The 23,976-nt window shown below is 40.5% G+C and overlaps 1 protein-coding gene across 1 annotated transcript in view; it reads right to left on the reverse strand.

Moving 5' to 3' along the window:
* Window positions 1–1,778: 1,778 nt before the first annotated feature.
* LOC310925416 (tetraspanin-15) overlaps window positions 1,779–23,976 on the reverse strand; it is a 40,058-nt gene continuing 17,860 nt past the window's right edge. The window contains exons 5-8 of the mRNA XM_083887364.1: window positions 19,613–19,729; window positions 6,772–6,822; window positions 2,991–3,107; window positions 1,779–2,201 (exon numbers count right to left, since the gene is read on the reverse strand). Of these exons, the coding sequence (XP_083743490.1) occupies window positions 1,866–2,201; window positions 2,991–3,107; window positions 6,772–6,822; window positions 19,613–19,729 (621 nt within the window). The 3' untranslated portion in view covers window positions 1,779–1,865. The remainder of the gene's footprint in view (window positions 2,202–2,990; window positions 3,108–6,771; window positions 6,823–19,612; window positions 19,730–23,976) is intronic.

A 23,976-nucleotide genomic window follows, 5' to 3' on the forward strand; every position in this document is an offset into this window, starting at 1 on the left:
CCAACTTGAGGTGGGTGATTGGGAGGGTTTCAAGCTGTGTATGTGTTTTGTATTGTTGTGTTGTTGTTGTTGTGTCCGGTGGTCACATATGTAAGATTACATTTCTCAATGTTATGTGCTCCAATAAACACATTTATAAAAAATATATATATGCTGATTTGCAGGCTTCCTGCAACAGCACGAGTGACATTACTGAAAAACCACGTTGGCTTTGAAGTAAATTTTTCCGAAACCATTGGAATTTTTCAGATCGCACAAACTGTCGCGTAATTACGGTAATGCAGAGTGCTCAAACGTGTCATCTGCAATTACGCTCGGTGTAAAAGGGTATATACTAATAATTATTGTAAATCATATTCCAGCAACAATTGTTTATGGAATGACGAGTTTAAAGGGAAAATGTATGACTTGACTCAATTGACTTGATTACAAAAATATTTATACCAGCTTTATACTATAAATCGTTATATTTTTTGGAAGTTTTGGCTGATTCGAGGTTAAAGCAGCAGTCAGGTTTCGAAGAGCAGGAATTGGCGAATTGTTTTGGTGAGACCGTCTCATTTCTAATATCGTCTGACTTCTATCTCCTTCAAGCTCACTTGGAGAATGCAGCCTTGACTATTGAGACAGCTCCTATGACATGTCCTTCTACTTAATTGGTTTTAATGCTTTACGTTTTCCTCAAAAATGTAAAGTAAAAACGCATGTTTGGCTGGTTTGCTCCTGTAGAAACACGGTGGCCCAAGATGCCTCTAGTACCAATAGTCACTCACTCCAAGGCTGCAAAAAAGGAAAAATAAAGGTATTATGCAATTATGAAGTATACATACAAACACATCCATGTCTAGTATATTAAATGTCTGCCAATGTTACACACAGGACCATTAAGTCTGGATTTTACATCATTCTGACAGTCACGTCACCTCTGGGGTTGCTTTTCATTATGATGCATGATTCTGCTTTTTTCCCAGTTCCTCACTGTTAAACCATGGACTCAAACTGTGGTTGGTAGGATATTAGTTTCGAGATGACTGAAGGCAGGAAAAAAAACAAAAAAACAATGTCATTTATACTGCAATCTACATGATGTTTGGAAGCGGCAACATGTGACAAAAACGAGTAGACAAATTCAGCTTTATTGACAAGAACAGTAGTGCTGATACAAGGCATGAGCTGGGGGAAGCTCAAAACAGTGCATAACTCAGATACAAAAAAAACTTTCACTGAATCCGTAGTCTGGATGTTCCCTTTCGTCATTTCTTTAAAAGATGGAAGGAATAAAATGACCTGTTTTTCCCCAATGAGCGCCTTACATATATAAACCACTGTTTTGTTTTCATTTTTCACTTTGTAACGTCATATACAGTACAAAACATGCATTCCATGTTTTTTCTATCAGTCTTAAAATGTACACCAATTGCACAAAATCAAAACTGAAAATAAATGAAAAAAATTAAAACAATACACAAACTGTATACATCCGTCACAGACGCTACACACAAGACATACTTGGCTATTCCTATTTCTCCGACACCGAAAAACATCTTTTTCAAGCTACCATTTATTTACACACCAAATAAGAACTGTCCTCGGACTAATGGGCTGTTTCCACAACAGCCTGAGGTAAGCCTTAGCACATGAGACATAGCTCAATTTTCGAAGAATTTAAAACTACATAAATAAAACACAACATAATGCCATCAATCTTTGAATAATAACTGTCACAAAAAAGAAAGAAAAATTAAAGTTTTCTTTTAAAAAGAAGCCAATGTTGCAGTTCGTCCCTTCATAATTTAATTGTAAACAAATTCATCCACAAATTCACCCCAAAACCCCAGAGAGCAAGAAAAGGGTAAAAAGAGGACTCAGTGTTCCCTTTTTTGCTTCCGACCAACGTCGACCTCGTCGAGCCCGGTGGCCGATCTGGACTGCTGCATCTCCCAGAGCTGAGCGTGTGTGCGCGGCTGCTGCTTCTTTAGCTTCTGCAGGTGAACGTCAATGGGGTCCAGTCCCGGCTCGACGGCAGGGACGGGCAGGTAGCCACCGTCCCTCGGCAGGCACATACACCAGCCGGCACCGGCCAGGTCCAGTTCGCTGTACTTGAACCCGATTTTCTTCAGCTTGAAGTCCACCATGTCGGCCGACTCGCTCATGTCTACCAGCAGGTTCCAGAAGACACAACTCAAGACGATGCCCAGCAGCTGCAGGGGAGAAATGGAGGCCATGCAGATATGTTACACACTTTTTACCGTGTAAAAAAAAAAATATATACATAAAGTACTTGTCCAATAAGATTGAAACCATACACTGTAAAAACAAATTGTCATCAAATTTAGACAAAAAGTCAGAATCTTGGAAATGTGACCCTTGATTTCTCCAAAAGTACACAACGAAAGTACTTCATACGACTTATGCATGAAGTACATAAAGTGCTTTGTCAAGTCGTCAAGCCCTACTTTGTTCTTCTCAGCATTGCAGGGAGAAAGAAACAATATTCAGGGCTGCACATCATGAAGTGAAAAATCATATTGGATGACATCTTATTTTTCTGTTAAGAACTTCAGTATTCTTTATTTCTGCTCTGACAACATTTTTTGTAGCTTGTGTGAGCCACAATGTATTCCGGAGCAAAGCTCTGGAGGGAACCCGAAGCTATTTATGCAGTCTTTTTCCCAACAGTGATTACTGTAATTACTCCTCTGCGAGAAGGCCGCGGCAGGTCTGCTATTTGTGATGTGGAGTTGTAGACGGTTGCAATAAAATATAAAGTAAATAAACTGTCAAGAAACGAGTCAGTGAATCAGCTTATTTTTGTGCTTTTTGTTGGGGGAAACAATGAGTTTGTGAATTATTTACCATGCAGCATTGTTGGGAGATGAATAAAATGTAAAGTAGATTTGAGAGTCTTATATGGGAAGTTTATAGTTCAAATATCAGGGCCTAGTTAGAAAGAGGGCACTTCAATTTCAGCGAGTCAGTGCTAAGATTACCTGTGGCAGCCCGATGGCACAGCAGAGTGCGATGGTTATTCCAATGTTGTCACTCATCCAGAGGTTGACTGCATGGATACAACCTCGCACATGGATCAAATCCTGCAGGGCTTCGCGCTGATGGACAGACCAGAGGGAGACAACAAGAGGGAAAGTTTACAATTCCAAACTCTAAAAAGTGAACGGCCTCAAACTGAGGAATGAGAGGGGGAGAAAAAACCCCATCTCCACCCGCAATCAAATCAGGCTGCATGACCCCGATCACAGAGGAACTGAACTCCCAGAGAGAGAAAATCATTGTGACCGCTTAGAAAATCTCAACAGGAGAGGGTCTGACAATGTGACTACACTCAGCAGCTGGACCGGTGTGAAACACTGATTTAATGTCAGGCTTTAGATTTTGAGAAGAGGACTCTCCTACATATCTCCTACTTATCACCTACATACAAGTATTTGGATATTTGGGAAAGTAAGCTTTAGGGAATAAAGATGTCAACTTTAGTGCAGATAGGACAGTGTTTGACTGCACTTCCTGTGTTGAGGTCATCTTTTGCAGACATGTTCAAGACGGGTCTCTGATCTCACATATGAAGTTTAGGTCTCTACGTTAAAGTTTGACGACACAGTGAGGCCTCGAAATGGGCTTGTTTGTTTCCCATGTATGTGTATGTAAAAATGATTGCGCAGTTTTTTGGGATTTTTGTCACCAAGGTTACTCAAAGCGCTTAGAAAAGTCATAGCACACCATTCCCAATCAAACCGCACATTTTGATATGGGATGTATGGGGGTTTTCTCAAAACTGTGGGAGGAGTTAGGCGGTCAAATTTTTTCACGCACACACCTGTGTTTCTGTCCAAAACCTCTGAGAAAGAGAAAACAGCACCTTTTAAAGTTGTCATATTTCATGATGATATAGCTAAAATATAAATAAAAATAAATATTGGTTTGTGAGCGCCACGAGGCTTTCAGCAGCGCCCACATCTCATTTTGTGAGAAACGGGTGAGAATTGACTGAGTAATGACAGTTTTAAAATCACCGTCGTCTTGATTTTTCAAAACCTCCAAATCATCAATTTTAACATGCGAGTAAATGGGAGCTGTGACCAGAACTTGCTGCGATTATAGGTGATTTTAAGAAAAAACGCAAGTCATATGAACATGAAAACAACACACAGGGTTAGACAAACAACCATAGCAACGTTTTGATGTAATAATGTTTGTTTAAGTTAGAAATTGTGGCCAGGAGAGGAGTTTGTTCAGAGATTTTTGTGATTAATTATCTGGATCTCAGCAGAGTGCGCACTCTAATGGACGCAATACACACCCATTATAAAATTTACAAACTACAAAAAAACTACAAAACTTAAACTACGATTGTGGAAAAACCGTAATATATGTCAAAACCTTGACTTAGGTGATGAAAGTCCCAAGTCTTGTGACCCATTTAAAGTGTCAATGACGTTTCTACGTTAAAGTATAAAGACTCTGTGAGGCTCCAAAGTGAGCTTGGTTTTTCTACTTTTGTCGCGGTTGGTTTCGTCGTGGCTAAGCGAAACGCTTATAGAAATCAAAGCACACCATTCCCGATCAAACCGCACGTTTTGATATAACCTGTGTGAGGGTTTTCTCAAAGCTGCGGGACGAGTTACGCGGAAAACTTTTTGCCGGAAGAGGAATATCAAGTGGAAAAAAAACGCAAGTCAAATAACAATAGATGCTTGCTCTGCAATGCATTTCAGCCTGAACTCTAGTTCTACGAGCATACATATACTTGCATATATCGCCCAGTTGTAGACAGCATTCCAACCATAATCTCCTCACAAATGTGCCTTAAATGCAAGACCGAACCAGATACCCCGACTTGTTCATGGTCATGTAAATTGCAAAGATACTGGTCTAAAATGTGGTCGGAAACTGAAAGAAAATTAGGTTTGGAACTAGAGATGGACCCAATATCTCTCCTCCTAGAAGACTCCCAGGCAGATATGCATGATGAAAGAAAAAAAATGAGACTGTGCAGTATTCTCACTGCTGCTGCAAGGAAAAATATCCTATTATAGTGGATCAAAAATAAGGCACCAATTCTAAAAGGCTGGCAGAGAATTAGGTTTGTGTCTTCTTCTTTTGGCTTCTCACAATAGTGGAGCACCTGTCTCCATCTCACCCTATCACTCGTGTCCATCTCTGTGCACCAACTATCCCTGTGTCCTCCTCCACAACATCCATGAACCTTCTCTGTCGTCTGCTCGCATAAATGGGGAGGGTTGCATCAGGAAGGGCATCCAGCGTAAAATCTTTGCCAAATCAGTATGTAGATATAATAAAGAATCAACTTCATCTGTTCATTTTATTGTTAAATATTTACATGATGGACAGATGCTCAGCTTCACACTGAAGAGACCAGCCATTTTGTTTATTACTGTAATAAACAAAACTCGGTCGGAACCAAAGAGTGGGTAGCAGGACTGGACAATACTGTTTCAACGTAAAAATATTTTTCAGTTTGACATTTGTCAATGAAATTGCATCTTTACGCTGCTACCGCTTTCTGTCAACGAGGACAGAGAAAGAGAAAAAACTGGAATGATGTGAGCACAAGTTTGTCTTATACTGTATTATATACTCATGTCTGATGGGACCTGACGGCTCTAACCCTGGGTATGTAACATAAGATGCCATCTATACGACACTAACCTGATGTTTTGAGTTTTTTGTTTCCTTGGCTTTGTTTTGTCAAATTATGTAGACTTATTTTTTTTTGCACCCGTGTCATCTTTTCATCTCTTCCGCATATTTTTTATATATCTCCCCAGTTCTCAAATGTAGGTAAAAGGGGAAAATCGATTAAATATTTATAGAAAACCATAAAACTAATAAAATCCAAATAAATGGAGAAAACTTTTAGGCTGAAACTCATTCTGATGTTAAAACTGACTGCATGGTGTAATGGTGATCGAAAATGTCAGCACCCATGTTCATATACGCCTTATTATTCCCTTTGCTCTGGGATACACTCTTTGTTTAAAGAATAACAACTCGATTTATGGCACAAAGAAACTGCATTACCCATTCCATTACCAAACACAATAAAGACAATAGCTTTCTCCAGGCATCTATCTCCAGTGACAAAAATGACAGGCGAAGGAAGTGACAGAACTGGCAAAAACAACTCAATCTCAAAAGGGAAAAAGTATTCTCTGCTCCTCCATACTGATGGAGAAATAAAAGCAGAAAAGGGAGATTGATTGAAACAAACTTGCGCTGCTTTTACTTGTCTGTGTAAAGCAACAAGTATTACAATACAATACACAGTGTTACAATAGCTTTAGCGTTTGCACACTGAATATTTTAACTTCCACTTCTCTCTCTACACACATATATACTTCTCCAAACAGTGTAGATGACTTTCTAAGAAAAAATACCTGCAGCTTTACTAGCATCTTTCTACTGCTGTGTCTCAATAACAGTGACTAAACAATACACCTGAAACTATGAAGCTAAAGGCATTTGTGTCTTCTCTTTCCTCAATTTTAAAAATCTTGCTTCCATCAAGAAGTCATGATGGTAGAAAGCATGTGCTTTCTAAAGCCACAAAGACTGTAAACCACCCACTTTACAGCAGGTAATCATTGACGTTAAGTGAAAGCATGTGCCAAATTTTAAGAAATTTAAAAAGAAGAAAAAAAAGTTTAGACCTTTCATCTGAGCTATGTTGGGAGTCAAGAGGAAAAAACTTAACATTCCTATTTGACTACAATGAGCAGAAGTAGCTCTTCTTACCTCATTCATCAGAGTCTGGTAACCACAAAGAGTGTTGATGACCTCTCCCAACTGTGGAGAAGATTAAAGAGATCAAGATTTAGAGATGAGGATTTTAACTGATCACACAGTACCATAGTCACAAACAGGGTATAATATTTACATTTATTTTTTTGTATAATAAATACATAAAAATATATACATATAAATATACACATACACATACACATATGTATATATACACACATATATACATATGTAAATATATGCATACATATACATACCTATACATATATATACACATACATAAACATATATATATATATATATATATACTAATGCTGTGCAAAAGATTAACGTTAACACATGACACATTTCCATGACAACTGACCGGAAATAAGACGCGCATGACGTCATGTCATGGAGTCCAGGCACCGTTTACCAGTTAGCTCCGTTAGCTGCATTAGTGCGCCTACATTAGAACTGGAGCGGTCTGTTTATTAAACGAAAGAGCAGCGCTACAAATAACCAGCGTACCTGTGTACTGCGTATGTGTGCCTCTGTTTTTAAAGTTTACCGTTACTTTACAGACTCATTTTAACAATCCTGAGTCACGTAAACATGACGTCACACGCGTCTTTTTCCATGTATGTATATATAAGTAATGTTAACGTTGACGCGTTAACGCTTGAAAGCACTAATACATACATACATATACATATATACATATATATATATATATATATATATATATATATATATATATATATATATATATATACATATATATATACATATATATATACATATATATATACATATATATATACATATATATATATATATATATACATATATATATACATATATACATATATATATACATATATACATATATATATATATATATATACATATATATATACATATATATATACATATATATATACATATATATATACATATATATATACATATATATATACATATATATATACATATATATACATATATATATACATATATATATACATATATATATACATATATACATATATATATACATATATACATATATATATACATATATACATATATATATACATATATATACACATATATACACATATATATATACATATATATACATATATATATACATATATATACATATATATACACATATATATACATATATATATACATATATATACATATATATATACATATATATACATATATATATACATATATATATATATATATATATATATATATATATATATAGGCTTTCAAGCCATGTAGAAAATTCACTTCACGACATTTCTATGAATGCAACTACTTTTGACACGTCACGCTTCTTCTTCTACATGTTGTTCTATCCAGTTAGAAAATAAACCTTTGTTTTTCCTTTATACATACATGTATATATACACATATACACATTTTTATTTTATTTATTTATTTTATTTAACCCACTTTACCAGGAAAGTCCCATTGAGATTAAAAACCTCTTTTTCGAGGGAGTCCTGGCCAAGAGGCAGCAAAAATTACAACGTTACAATATACAAACAACAAATAATATTATGAAAAACAGTTACACGTAAAATATTGTCGTCTCAAGTGCTCTCAGTCTGGATTTAAAAGAATTCAAAGAAATCAGTTCAGTTAATTTTCAGTCTTTTTGCAGCATGTTCCAGGTAAAAGGAGCAGAGTAGACAAAAGCCTTTTTTCTCAGTTCTGTGTGGGCAAATGGAACAGACAATAACAGCTGATCATTTGAACGTAAACCATAAGAATCAACACTTCTCAGTGTGATTTAAATCACAGATGTAGGATGGCAGTTGCCCAAGCATGGCCTTATAAATAAAAGTGCACCAGTGACCCAGCCTCCTGGTGGACAAAGAAGGCCATCCCACTCGAGAATACAACTCACAATGATGAGTCAGGGCTCTACAGTTATTTATAAACCTCAGAGAAGCATGATAAACAGCGGCAATCTTACTTAGATATTGAGCTGAGGCATTCATATACATCAGGTCTCCATAATCTAAAATGGATAACAAAGTTGCAGTGACAAGCCATTTTTTTTACCTCAAAAGAAAAAAAAATTTTTCGGTAGAAGAAACCCAATTTAAGTTTTAGTTTCTTCACAAGATTGTCAATATGGGGTCTGAAGGTGAGGGAGTCATCAAGCAAGACACCGATGTATTTGTATGTATGAACCACCTCTAAGACATTTCCCTCAAGAGTGGACACTGTGGGAACAGTTTGATGTACTTTCTTAGTGTTGGAAAACAACATTAGCTTAGTCTTGTCAGCGTTGAGGACTAGTTTTAGCTGCTGGAGGGTGTTCTGTACCACATCAAACACTTTCTGCAGAGATTCAACAGCTTTAGCAGGAGTTGATTCAAAACAGTAAATAATTGTGTCATCGGCATAAAAATGCATGTTAGCATCTAACAAATTTTTTCCCAAATCATTAATATACATAATGAACAGGAGGGGTCCTAGTATTGAGTGGCACCCCCTTGTGGACACTCACAAAATCAGAACACGGACCATCATATTTAATACACCGAGTCCTGTCACTCAAATAATTTGTAAACCAGGAAACTACATGATCTGACACACCCAAGGAAAGAAGCCTATGCTTTAAAACAGCATGGTCCACAGTGTCAAAAGCTTTTGACAGGTCAATAAAAAGTGAAGCACAGTACTGCTTTTAATCTAGAGCAACAGTTATATCATTGATCACTTTTGTAGCCGCAGTGATGGTGCTGTTTTTTCGTGAAGCCTGATTGCAGTTTCGAAAGATCATTTGAGTTTAGAAATTATTTTGGTTGATCCCACACAAGTGATTCAAGGATTTTTGACAAGGCACATCCATTTGATATTGGCCTGTAATTGGTTAAAGCTGCTGAGTCACCTCCTTTAAATAAGGGGGTAACAAAAGCTGCCTTCCAAATGGATGGAATTTCTTTGTTATTGATTGAGAGATTAAAAAGGACTGTTAGAGGCTGTGCTACAAAATCAGCTGCTAATTTCAAAAAATAGGGCTCTATCAAGTCGGGTCCAGGGGGTTTTCTGTGATCTAACGTTTTGAGGGCTTTATGCACTTGCTGCACAGTAAAAGGTACAACATTAAAAGCTTCTCCTGAAAGCCATGATTGGTCTGTGCAGGGAGTCACAGGGGCAGCTCCAGTAGACTCAAACAAAGAACCAGATGACACAAAAAGATAAACTGGGCCTGCGTCTTTTAGGACAAATGCCGGAAGAGCCTGAGGACTTTTAATTACAGATATAGATTTAATCACATTCCAACATTTCTGTGGATTATTAAGGTTCTCAGTTGTGACAGATACGAAATATTCTGATTTAGCCTTTTTGCCTGAAAATAGACCAGTCAGAGGCAGAATCACTTTTTCTGGCTTTGGTCCATGCCACATTACGTTGATGGACGATATCTGACAATTCTGGGGAGAACCAGGGGTTTTGTCGTCCCTTCACCCTGAGTTTCCTAATAGGAGCATGTTTATTTACCATTGTCATAAAATGTTCCTTAAAGAATGTCCAAGTTAGCTCAACATCTGGCATCTATATGCCCTCAATCAACCAATGACAAATCATGATGAAATGCTTGTTCATTCATTTTTTTTTTTTTAATTCCTCTTGAAAATAATGCGTGGTTTATATTTGGGAATTTTAGTGTCCCTGCAAGCAGCAACAACACAATGATCACTAAAATCATTGCAGAAGACTCCCAGGGATGAGAATTTATGAGGAACATTTGTTAGAATTAGATCAAAGTGGACTTTTTAATATTTGGCCTTGTAGGTAGATTGACCAGCTGTCTAAGATTAATAGAGTCACAGAAAGATTTAAATTCCTGAGATACTGCAGATCTCCAGCCATTAAAAGTTCATTATAATTTAGTTTAGACAGGAGATACTTCAAGGATGATGTCTCCTTGATGGCAGATGGAGACCTATAACGCCAGAGATACCACAGTCATAGAAAGGGACTTGGCTGTTTCCACATTCAATGCCAAAAATTCCATTTGCTTACAGATAGACTCAGACAGAACAATTGAAGCCTCAAATCTTGATTTAAGTGTTTGTTTACGTGCGCACAGTTCAAGTAATTTTATTTTAAGTAAAATGCCACATTGCGCTGCTTTTGGATGCAATTTCCGGTCAAAATGACACAAGGGGATTGATGTGAGTTTACACTGCTTTCCTACTGACAAGAAGAAGAGAAAGGAGTGGGAAGATGCCTGTGGACGGACACAACTCCCCAAAGATCCGTGGCCGTTTTCTCGTAATTTTTCTCCTGATGAACTTGAGGCCTTTTAGTCGACCACAACTGCTGAAAGAGCTCACCTATTTTCCCACATAAGGAGCATAAACGCCCTCGGGAGCGAGTCCAATGCGCATTAAAAAGCGCCACAGACAAGAGACGCTGGATGCTCTCCTGAGCAGACAACCCACTCCTGTAACGTTAGGCGAACTATCGGACAAACCACTGCTCACAGAGCAAGCTGATTATTCACCTCTTCAGTCAGTTAAGCAATCAGTAAGTGTAACATTACAGTGTTCTCCAGTCTGTTACTGAATGAGCTGATGATGTGCTGTAGCCTCGGCTGGGAGCATAAGTAGTATGTTTTGTATGTGTTTTCTTCGTGATCATCAGCTGATTTGCCAAAAAAACAACAAAAGCTCTGGAATGTGATATCACCACACCCTAACTCTGAATCAATATAATATATATAAAGATGGGGCAGGCCACATATGACCGATGCTGCCACTCAGACAGAGTTATCCAGACACGTCAGATGCAGCGGTACACTGGCCAGCTGATGTGCACCGAGTTGTTACCATGGCCCACGCTTACACAGATAAACGTGAGTTGGATAATCAAGAAGAGGAGGACACTCATTAGAGTCTCCTCATTAATGTTTTGTTCAGGTTCAAAATAAATAGGCTGAACAGATGACATGTTTAAGTCACTTAACAGTTACAATAGGGTCCTGAAGCCTGCTAGTTCAACCTTTTTACGACATTTGCAACGTTAATAACAATGGCGACCTACGAGTTAAACTATTTTTAAAAATTTTATAAAAACTAAGACATCAAGAGGGTTTCTTTTATGTCACTTAATTATCACTGATACTAACATTTATCTTTTAAGAACTACAAGTCTTCTTCATAGGGGTTCCTTTTAGGCGAAGGGTAAGATTATATAGAGCAAGAGAACTTTGAATTTTAGGCAAGTCCCTAGGTGGGCCCAGCCACAAGATACATATATATACATATATATATGTATATTTCTCGAGGCTTCATGTGCACACAAAACCACCTACTGGCCAAGTGTATAATCACAGGCAGCTGTATCTGAACCACATAATGTGTGATGCATGGAATTTTTGTGTCTGTTATGTTTGTTGGAAATTAATATGAATTACAAAAAATGTATGAGCAAATAATTTCTGTACACACATGATCACATATGTGTAAAATCATGGCTGGCCCAGTTGAGGTTACCACCACACACCCAATATCTTTATTTATAGTGATATTTTATGCATCCCAAGCTTATTAATGCTTTGTACAATATGCTTTACATATTAATAATGCTTAGTACTCATAATACTTTATACAATAACAAGGTAAAAAATATTAACCCTTCTGACTCTATCCTACGACCTTCCTGACACAAGTCCACCTACTTAACCACTGGACTACCACTGTTATTCTTTTAAACAGGTGTCAGAAGAATATTTATGGATATATTTCCTCAACCAGAGACAGTTCTCTATCAGATATATTCGGAACCGTTTTTAACCTTCATGTACTTCAGCGTGAGAAATTGGAGGTGTGGCGTAAGTGCGTGAGAAGTCCATCAAATGCGTGTGTCTCACGGCCAATGTGTGAGAGTTGGCAGCTATGTGGCTCCATCCTATCACCTTCCTACTCTCCTCACTCTCCTAAATCTTTCTCTCTCCCTAAACTCTCCAAACTATCTCCAAACTAATTAAACGCTATCCAAACTCTCAACTGACCACAACTCTCCTTCAAAAACCCACATTTTGAATGGAGCCTGAGGGGTCTATATAGCTGTAAAACCTCGCTGCAAACTCTGAGGCTACGTTTACACTAGCTGGATATTTTTATAAATGGATATTTTCTTCCCTCCGTTTTCCAAAATAACTTTGTGCACACATCATTGTTTTCAAAAAAAATTCTGTTTATATTAACCTGCATAAATATGCTGTCGAGAGCCATCATAACTACGCCAAGCCTGTGGGCGGCAGTGTAGGAAGAAGGAGAAAGCCATACAAGCCAGGGATTGACCAATTATCGGCCTGGCCGATAATTGGCCAGGCCGATTATCGGTTTTCACCGATAACCGATATAATTAATTAATATATTTTAAAACGCGCTCCTTTGGCTATGCAGCGTCTCTGCCTGAAGTCACCACTCTCTTGGTTGTGTAACAATGTCCCACCCACAACCCTCACTGATTGGCTACTTGGCGCAAGTGAGTCAGTGACCGCCAATCAGTCCACACTGAAGCCTCTACATGCAGCGCCACAGACTCGGAGGAGAAGCGGAGGACTGCTCCGATGGACAGCAGAAAGGTAAGGCAGTGAGAGTGGAAGTTTCAAAGCCCTCTAGGATGTTGAAAGTTTTAAAAAATACCACAACCTTATCCTCTAGTATAAGGGAGGAAAACCTGCGCTTTGGCTCTGGATATTAAACTACTTCAACACGGAGTACCGCTACATTATAATTGCCGCGACTGCTTTAGACCTGGGGACAGACGCACAATAATAATAGGAGACCCTTACGGTTATTATTACTTTGTGGGAATAATTCATCTCCTAATGTGTCTCACACACTCTCTAAATATATAAATAAATATAATAATAAATAAGGAACTATAAGTGAACAACTATGGTAAGCACTGAAAGTTGTGTCTTTATTTACTCATTATGCTGTTTGATGTAAAAAATTTCATAAATAACTATTACATCTATAAAATGAATGTGGTGAGCCAAGATTCTGGCCACCCTCTTTATTGGTTTGCTCTAAATCAGGCTGAATCAGATGTAGACTACCTGCGAGAACATAAGACATCATTAATTAAATGTTATTCATGTAAGCTATCATAAGAATGTTATGTAGTGGAAGTTTAATAGACAGTTTTGCTCTAATAAATGAATATAAATTTTCTCTTTTAATTCTCACTCTTTCTTTTTGTCTCTCTTCTCCAAATCCTCATTACAGGTGGATGGATCCAAGAAGTGGGTGAAAAGTATAGTATGGCAGTAATTTCACACAGCCAACCCCAGGAAGGGCAGTGTGTAATACCTGCAAAGACATTAATGATTATGTGATTATGTTAATTATGTATTCATGTTATTTAAAAAAAAGTTAAGGCCATTTTGTCAGTGTAAACAAACAGTATACCGTATTCAATTTAATCCCAGGTGTGTTTCTCTAAATTTTGACACCAAAATGTTCATTTTTACTGCAAATAAATATCGGTTCTACATATCGGCTATCGGTTTCGCTTGGTTATTAATAATCGGTATCGGCCCTGAAAAACCCATATTGGTCGATCCCTAATACAAGCCAATCAGAATCCTCAACGACAACAACAACAACGACTGACCTCTCACCCTCGATGTATGGACGTAACTATTTAAGTGACAGAATAACAGCAGCAATGATCGCTGCTGATTCTAAAATTCTCACGCCACTCCTCCGGGACCTCATTAATAACCTCATTCTCAAAGTCCTCCCACCAGACAGCAGTCCCCCCAGGTCGGACCCAAAACCGGCGATGCTGACACGGTCTGGCTCACCTCCGAGCCCTAATACGTCTCTGCTCCTCTATGTAATATAGGAGCTGTATTTGCAAATGCAAACATGTAAAAGTTATCATTACCAAATGTAAAAAGGTCACATTTTTGGAGCGTAGATTGCCCTAAAACTGTTTTTCTCAGTTTTTCTCCGTTTACATGCAAACTCGAAAACGGAGTTTTCCAAAATCTCCACTTTTTTAAAAAGTTTAGAGAGTTTTTAGAAAGAATTGTTTTCAGAGGCGAAATCGTCGCTTGTGTGTAAACGAAAGGCACAAACGCAGGGGAAAGTCTCAGTTTTTAAAAATACCCGTGCTAGTGTAAACGTAGCCTGAACCACTTCCCGAAGCAATCACGCGATACAGCCGGGCAGCGAGGCTTCGGACATCATCATTTTTGGCTCCTCCCCTAAATAAAGCAAGCCCCGATACAGGATTCGCAGGAATGACCCCTTCATTACTCAACACAAGCTTTGAAGCATTGGCACATCTCGTAACATCACTAGTTTGCAGTGTTGGGAGTAACGGCGTTCATGTATAATGGCGTTATTTTTTCAGTAACGGAGTAATCTAATTAATTACTTTTCCTATCGTTGCACAATGTTATCGTTGAGAGTGTAAAGTGTCACGTTACTTGAGTTACTACATGAGTGGGTTGAATAAAAGCGCAGCAGTGTCAGGCTTTCTGACAGCCTCACATCAGCTGCAGTGAGAGAGCAGAGGTGGAGATGATTGATGACGACACCGTTGCAAATGCGATGATGATTAGCTGGGTGGGCGCTTGCTCTGCTCACTCTGTCTCACTGTACGCTCTAACACAGAGACAATGGCGACGAGCCAGGGAAACGTAGCGTTTCCAAAGTGGAAGTACCAACACTACTTCTTGCCTACTGAGGTAAAAGGAAGAATGTGTATGTAACATGCACACTATGCCCGGGGAAAAGGAGTTTATCCACGTCTGCCTCACGCAGCGCAAACCTTATAAAGCACTTGTTGCTGCTGCCGCTGCTAATCCCATCCCAAGCCCAGAAGCAGTTAGCGTGAGCTCCAGAGAAGGAGACGGAGCCACTCCGTTAGCTCCGTGGCCGAGCTGAACACGCTGATTGTAAGGTATGTTGTTGAAAACATGCTCCCCCTGTCGACTGTGGAGTCTGAGTCATTCAGAGCTCTCCTTGATAAAATACCAACCCAAGGAGTAAGGGGGGTTAGCACATGGTATAATATGTCATGGGGTAACCCCATATTAAGTGTGTCTTAATTGTGCCCTTCAATGTAAAGTGTCAATTTTATTTTCACTATTTATTTTGTATATATTTTTATTTCTATGCCGGTTGAAATCTATTCAAATAAGTTTAAATAAATACCAAATGTTCTAAAATACTATACATAGTGTTTTTCAGCTATTCAGCTACGATAAAACATGATATGAAAAACATGTTTGATGTTATATAGGATGTAATAGCGTTATAGAACATCAAAAAAAAATTTAAATAATGTCAGTAACTTTGCTGAGTAACTAATTACTTTTACAATGTGGTCACTGAGTTACTAACTAAATTTTTGGGAGCAAACATTTTGGGAGAAGTCATTTCACAAGTCACAAGTAAGATGCCCAACACTGCTCGTTTGAGCCTGCCTTGCCGGTGAGATATCTCCATTTCCCTATTGTTTGTGCAATGCATTGCTAAGGACCATTTTTGTGTGTCTTTGGACTTTGGTGTTTTTTGGTACTGGACTTTGTGAGACTTGGGGGCGGAGGGAAATGTAAAAATCTTATGGTGTATACTTGACTATTTGGGGTATGTGATTGATGGTGTTTATTGGAGATGAAGACAAGTTTACAAATACAACTTAAAGCCTGTGGAAACATGGCTTGTACTATTAAAATGCTTATATTATATCAAAGTTGAGTGTTGCATTAAGCATCCACAAACGTCTGAGTGAAAATAACTATTAAAAAACCGGGTTTGAAAACAGCTCTTTTTGCTGTTTAGACTGGTTTAGACCACTGGTTAGTAAAGGTACTGGTTGGTTGAATTTCTCATATCTAGGCAACACATTAAAAATGTTTACAGCTGCAGGTTAAAAAATATGGCTGAATCTGCTATAGGGTGGAAATATTTATGAATACTATTTCACTTTAACCAAAATGATGGCCTGACACTGGGTGAGTGGATAGACTAGTGTTTTCTGCTTCCAGTCAGCACCACAGACAGCGCCAAGCCACTCTGTTTTGGCCCAGCCGCTGTCCTGACCACAAGCCATCACATGATTAAATGGGACAAATAAACTTGATTTATTGCTTGATAACAAAGGTTATAAGACAAGGGTGACTCGTGATAAGGCTCAGCAGGGCGGATCAGCAGCAGGCTGACTTAAGTCTCTGAGCTCTGTGCAGCAGGCTGACTTAGGCCTGGAAAAACAATTTCTTGTCAGACATTCATTTTAAGATTTGATGAATATGTCAAAAACATAGTTCAAAGGGAAATTTGTCCCTCCCAGATATTTGTTTCCAATATTACTTGGTAATGATAGCAATAGTTCCCGCTTAGTAAAGTGGCTGATAGAAGTATTTTGTGCACACTAGCAGGCGCTAGAGGCGAATGATGTATGTGAGGTACACCTTGCTTATGCCTGTGTGTGTATTCAGATGTTGCTGACTCAGTATGGGAGCAAATGATGTGATGGTAGTCTTGAGACATAAATATAACTAGGTGCAGTGTAGGAAAAAGCCACTGGTTGGCAGCAAAAGTTAAATGACAGTGCAGTTGTTGAAACTGGTGTATTAACAAATTAAAAACACTACATCTAAAAAGTGCCATGCCAGAATAAATCATGCCTGTAAATGTATTACAGTCTACTGGGTGCTGAATGCAGCCTAATTGCGACCTACTGAGAAAACAATCATCCACTAATTTAATTGAACAGGGCTTAAAATAAATGTGTATTGTATGCCTAAGCAGTTCCCCTCTGAAGGAGTAAATCATACTCAAGTCCTCACAATACTAAAAATTACTGCATTGCTGTTCCATTTTGCCACCAATGACATGAAAGTTCCAGTTAAATGACCAATTCGCAATCCCAATATAATATAACCAATTACTTCTTTGTAGGCAATTTGTAAGACAAATAAATACACGACCACAGCATTATGAGTGGGATTTAAATGCCTTATGTATGTGTGTGCTTGAGGGATGCAGCTGTGTGTGTGTGTGAGAGTAGTCAAGAGAGAGATTGGGGTTGGGGAGTCGGGTTCTTTTCTTTACTTGGAGCCCACAGATATTTTTGTCTGCTTTTCAGGTGGTTAACGCGACATATTTCCCAACTCTCACTCTCTCTGCTGATGGGAGTGTGTTCACATATTATGTGCACATCTGGGAGGAACTCAAAGAGCAGAGGAGAATTGTAAATGCACGACCATATAGAGAGAGAAATTATATGGTGTTGTGTAATACATTACATAAGGCTATTTTGTTTAATATACGTTTAAGTTATAGCCCTGTTCTGTAGGAAAGGTAAATGTCTTCTGTTGTAATCTGGCACTTTATAGAAAATAAAATTAAATAAAATTCACTTGACATTCAAGTCTCCTTTAGGTTAACCCTAATATAATGGTAAGGGAAACACTGACAAGTTTTGGTTTAGGCTCAGATTGGCTTCTTACTGGCATGGAATGAACACAATAGTCAGAGCAACAGACTAAGAAAATCCATGCATTGTATAATTTCATTTTAGGAAAGGGCCCAACAAGCCAAAAAGAAACGACATGAGTCCAGTTGCCTGTTAATTCACACGATTACTGAGGATCAAGGCATGCTGCAACACCTTCAAGTGAGTTTGTCAAAGGCATTTTGTGTGGGATTTGTGTATTTATACATGAATAATACCCAAACTAAAAACCTAACTAAACTAAATAAATATATAAATAATATATTTATAGAAAATCATCAGAGGCAACATCGTGTCTCCCTGGGCCAAGAAGGAGGACAGGGTCTTCATTGTTCATTAGGATCAGTATCACATTATAATGTGATACTATATTATATAAACGTGATCATTATCTGGTGAGTGCGTATGCGTCAACTGGCGTGCAGCCTTTTATAGTCGCTCCTGTCCAGTCTTCTACTTTTCAACTTTTTACTTATTTCTCACACTTGTTTTCGTTGTATGTCTTAGTAACTTTGTTTAAGTAGTTTCCCTCTCCAAATATGTTGGTTGAGAGAGTGTTTTCCTTTGTTATCGCTACAGAGCTTCTACTTTCTCTGAAAGATGGGACCGCAGAGCAACAACTCCATGCCGCCCGCTTTGATTACTCCAGAGATCAGCTGATCGTGCCGAGTTCCACCGGACTATTGGTGAGACCTACGGACATCCCGGCCGAGATCTGGAGAAAAACACACTAATGATGCAGAGGTGCAGGGCAGAAGAGGAGGAAGAGAGAGGAGGTGAAACAGTGGAGGCTTATGGCAAGAGAGAGCAGCCACTGTGACTGCGACATTAAGTTCCTCCGTGCTGATCTCTAATTCCAAAAAAACAAACAAACAAACAAACAGAATAATATTGTTTTTTTCAAATTTATACATCATAAATTGATGCATTGATCATGCACTTTCTTTCTTTTTTCTATTTATTTTCCTCCTTTGCTGCGGCATTTGTCATTGTTCTTCAGGAAGCAGGCGTCAGAGAGGGTGTTTTAGAGTCATTTGTATATTAATTTGTGGGTGGAACAAGGCCGTGATGTACTACTCATTCACCTCTGCTCAGTTTCACGTTTGATGGGGAGAAGGTGCGCAGGACTTGGCGTACGCACGGTTTTATAAATCTGAGAATTTCTTTGCGTACGTACTTCTCAAATGTTGCAAGTACGCCATTTTTCAGTATGAAAGCTGCGCACTCTTTTATACAAGTGGTACCTTGGAATGGATGTTTTGACCCACCCCTAGGTGTTTGAGTGTGTGAGTTTGTGTGTGCGTGTGTCTGTGTAACCAGCACTGACCTTGTGTTGAACACAACAGGTGTATGGAACCCCGCAGGCCAGTGGACCAGTACCATTGCAGAAGTGGTACTGGTTGACTCCCCAGTCTTTATAATCATCCCCTCCACAGCATGAAAACTGTTGGGGGAGGAAACGATTTAGTGATGGAACAGGGAGCATGCTTAAAACACAAAGAATCAGAATAACAACAAGCTTTCAGATGTCTTAACATAATAACAATCACCATAACCCACACCTTTGTTTCACCCTTGTGCCCTTGACTCTTTTATTGTCTTTGTGTGCACCCAATTCCTAAGTGGTGATGTCTGCAGCTATTCATGTGACACCAACTGCTGATTGACAATCAATTAAAGGTATTTCATATCTAATTGTTTCAGAAAGAACATTCAATCAAGCGTCCAAGATCTTTAGACTGTTCGTAAATGAGGAAAGACGCCTCTATCTCTGTGATTGCCTATCTCTGCAGCTGCCAGCCATTTTACCAAGCAGATGATATAAAACAGTGTTACACGTGGTGAATGAAAAAACGGGCGCAGACAAGTCAAGAGTCAGAGGTCTAATTTGCGGTTGAGAAACAAGAGCTTGTTTGCTGAGCTTGCCTGATTCCAGGCAATGTATGAGGTAGATGGCAACGTGTCTGTGGATGAGAGCATAATACAATTCAAAGGGCGTTTCTCCTTCAGGCAGTACCTCCCCATGAAGCCGACAAAATGGGGTGTAAAGGTATGGGTAATGGCAGAGAGCTCCACAGGATACGTGACTAACTTCCAGGTCTATGCTGGTTGTGAAGGGTCAGAGAAATGCCTTGCACACCGTGATAGATTTAGCCAGGCCATATTATGGCTTTCACCTGTCCATCTATATGGACAGTTCTTACACGAGGTAAATCTCTTGGAGGGGATGAAGACCCATGGCCTGTACGCTTGTGGCACTGTTTGTGCCAACCAGAAGGGACTCCCAAAAAATTAGAGGCTTAGAAAAAACACCTCAATGGAAAAGCTTCGAGTTCAGGGTAGCTGAACTAGGGACAGTGAATCGAAGAAAAGACGGAGCCAACCACGTCCCGGTGGTCGTGCCAGCTTCCCTCGCAAACTACCAGAAGCACATGAAAGGTTTGTTAGATTTTGTTGGTCTTTTGAGTGCAAATGTGTCAGTGCAAATGTGTGAGTGTCGTGTGTGTCAACTAAGTGTCGTGTGTGTTCCAGGAGTCGATCTGCTTGATCAAATGGTTGGCTACTATGGATTCCAGCATCGATCGAAGAAGTGGTGGAGGAGGGTGTTTTTCTATTTCTTGACTGTGTCCTGCCACAATTGCTGCGAGGTCTGTTGGAGGAACAGCCTTCAGAAACAAGTACAGAGGCTACAAAAACTGGCTGGAGGACCTGGCAGAGCACCTCATCACACCACTCAGAATAAGGGCTGTTCCTGTGATTCCTCCTCTTCCTCCTCCATCTGCAGGAAGCAGAGGGGACACATCTCCTCCACAGCATGACTTTGGAAAGGTCTTTGACAAGCGTAAACAGTGCAGGGAGTGTCAGCTTGTCCCTCACAGTGAAAAAGTTGGTGGGCCAACTGTATGGTTGTAAACAGTGCACATTGAGTGCTTTGGCAAGCACTATCGACATTACTTGCAAAGCAGACTAACGTCATTGCTGTTCTTGCTCTTTTATTTTTTTTGATGGTGTATCTAAATAGACTTAATTTCACAGGAAAGCCACATGTGTAAGCTCTCATTGTGTTCCTATCTGCTACAGAGGCTAAGAAATCAATCATTTATTTTAGGCCTTAATGGGTTAAAAGAAAAAGCAAACAGAGAAATGCTTTTTCGTTTTCATGCTCGCCCGCAAAAAGTGTCCCAAAATTCATATGAGAGGAGAGTAACGTCACTGGTCGCACTGGAGATTAACCCATGTTTTTTGGATTGGTAAGTAGTTTTAACTGAACTACAGTTGTGTAAAAACGTTTCTTCCTGTGACGGCACTCTGGCCAATCAGTTGCCGGCAGTCTGGCGACGCCACGCATAGTACCTCCTCAGCACTATAGCTATGTAAAGGGTAGATGTGTCGTCCGCTCTGCTGGCCAATGCGGACGTTCGACACTCCGCCGTAAGACATCTACCCTTTATACATCTATGGACGAAGAAGGCAAGCGGCCAGTGACGTCACTTTCCTTTCGTGAACACCTCCGGCGATTGATTATTTTGTCAAGTATCAACGTTTCCCAAACCTCGAAATTATTATGTTCTCAAAAGCCTTGTTTTATCCACAAACATAAAATTAATCATGTTTATTGTCTTTGTTTATATCGTGAAGAAACCAGAAAATATTCACAATTAAGAAGCTGAAAAATTATATAACATCTTTTTTTTTTTTTTTAACCTGGCCTGTCCAGTACCTTGGGCATGCACTATGGTTGACTGCATGTCTGTTGGTGTTGAACAGACATGCAGTCCCCCCCCAGTCCCCGGGGCCCCCCATGCCAGGAAGCCCACCCACCTCTACCGCCTTACCCGCCCAGGGGAAAAGAGACGCGCCGGTCCACCCCAGGGCACCGCCGGGGCACGGCAGCGAGCACCCCCCCCCACCTCACTGTGGAGCGACTCTAGCGGGGCCCCCCCGCCACCGGCAGGGGCCAAGCCCACCCCCAGCATACGGAGGCCCAGGGCCCCCCCCCCCCACCCACGACGCAGGGCAGCCCAGCCCACACCCGCAGCCCCCCGGCCCCAGCCCCCCCCAGCGCCCCCCGCACGAGGGCGGCAGCCGCCCAGCCACCCCCCCCAGTCTCGACGGGGCAGGCCCACAGCCACCGAGAGATGGCCGGAAAGCGGGACCATCAGACACCAGAAGCCACCAAACAGCCCCAGCACCCTGGACCCCTGGCCCCCACCCCAGGAGGCCGGCCAGCAGAGACGCCAGCCCCCCACTACCCTAAGTAATATAGTTAATTAAAGGTGCCCAGGTAGAATTGAAGTCGGCCGACTGTTTTTTAATTGAGGCAGACATTCTCTCCATAGAGATGTGGTCAAGCAGAAGATTTCTATATTGGCTTATACTTATTTTTTGTTTGTTTTTCCAGTTTATGAGGATTGTTTTCTTGGCGATGCTTAGGCTAGTAATTAGCATGCGTTTTTTCCCCGTTTCTATATTTATTTGACTTATATCTCCCAGTATACACAGTGCAGGAGTAGGTGGTATAGTGTGATCTAGGCATGCTGATAGGTCCTCACATTTATATTAATTAAGATTATATTACATCTTAATTATATTCAAGGATCTCCTCAATCCCACTGACACGTCTTCCCTAGAGGAAGCAGAGGCTGGGGACTCAGAGGTCGACTCATTCATTACCCAAGCCGAAGTCACTGAGGTAGTTAGGAAGCTGCCCAGTGGCAAGGCACCGGGAGTGGATGAGATCCGACCGGAGTACCTAAAGTCTCCGGATGCTGAAGGGCTGTCCTGGTTGACACGTCTCTGCAGCATTGCGTGGCAGTTGGGGACAGTGCCTCTGGACTGGCAGACCGGGGTGGTGGTCCCTCTTTTTAAAAAGGGGGACCGAAGGGTGTGTTCCAACGATCGGGGATCACACTCCTCAGCCTCCCGGGGAAAGTCTATTCCAGGGTACTGTAGAGGAGAGTTCAGCCGATAGTCGAACCTCGGATTCAAGAGGAACAATGCTGTTTTCGTCCTGGCCGTGGAACACTGGACCAGCTCTATACCCTTCGCAGGGTGCTCGAGGGTTCATGGGAGTTTGCTCAACCAGTCCACATGTGTTTTGTGGACTTGGAGAAGGCTTTCGACCGTGTCCCTCGTGGCATTCTGTGGGGGGTGCTCCGGGAGTATGGGGTCGGGAGCCCTTTGGTAAGGGCCGTGTGGTCCCTGTACGACCGTGCAGGAGCTTGGTTCGCATTGCCGGCAGTAAGTCAGGCTTGTTCCCAGTGCATGTTGGACTCCGGCAGGGCTGCCCTTTGTCACCGGTTCTGTTCATTATTTTTATGGACAGAATTTCTAGGTGCAGCCAGGGGCCAGAGGGGGTCCGGTTCGGGAGCAACTGGATTTCATCTCTGCTCTTTGCAGATGATGTGGTCTTGATGGCTCCTTCGAACCGGGAACTCCAGGATGCGCTGGGGCGGTTTGCAGCCGAGTGCGAAGCAGCTGGGATGAGAATCAGCACCTCTAAGTCCGAGGCCATGGTTCTCGACCGGAAAAAGGTGGCTTGTCCCCTCCGGGTCAGTGTAGAGATCCTGCCTCAGGTGGAGGAGTTTAAGTATCTCGGGGTCTTGTTCACGAGTGGGGGAAGGATGGAGCGTGAGATTGACAGGCGGATCAGGGCAGCGGCCGCAGTAATGCGGTCATTGTATCGGTCTG

The sequence above is a fragment of the Microchirus variegatus genome (genome assembly GCF_963457635.1).
Source record: "Microchirus variegatus genome assembly, chromosome: 3".
Classification (NCBI taxonomy): domain Eukaryota; kingdom Metazoa; phylum Chordata; class Actinopteri; order Pleuronectiformes; family Soleidae; genus Microchirus; species Microchirus variegatus.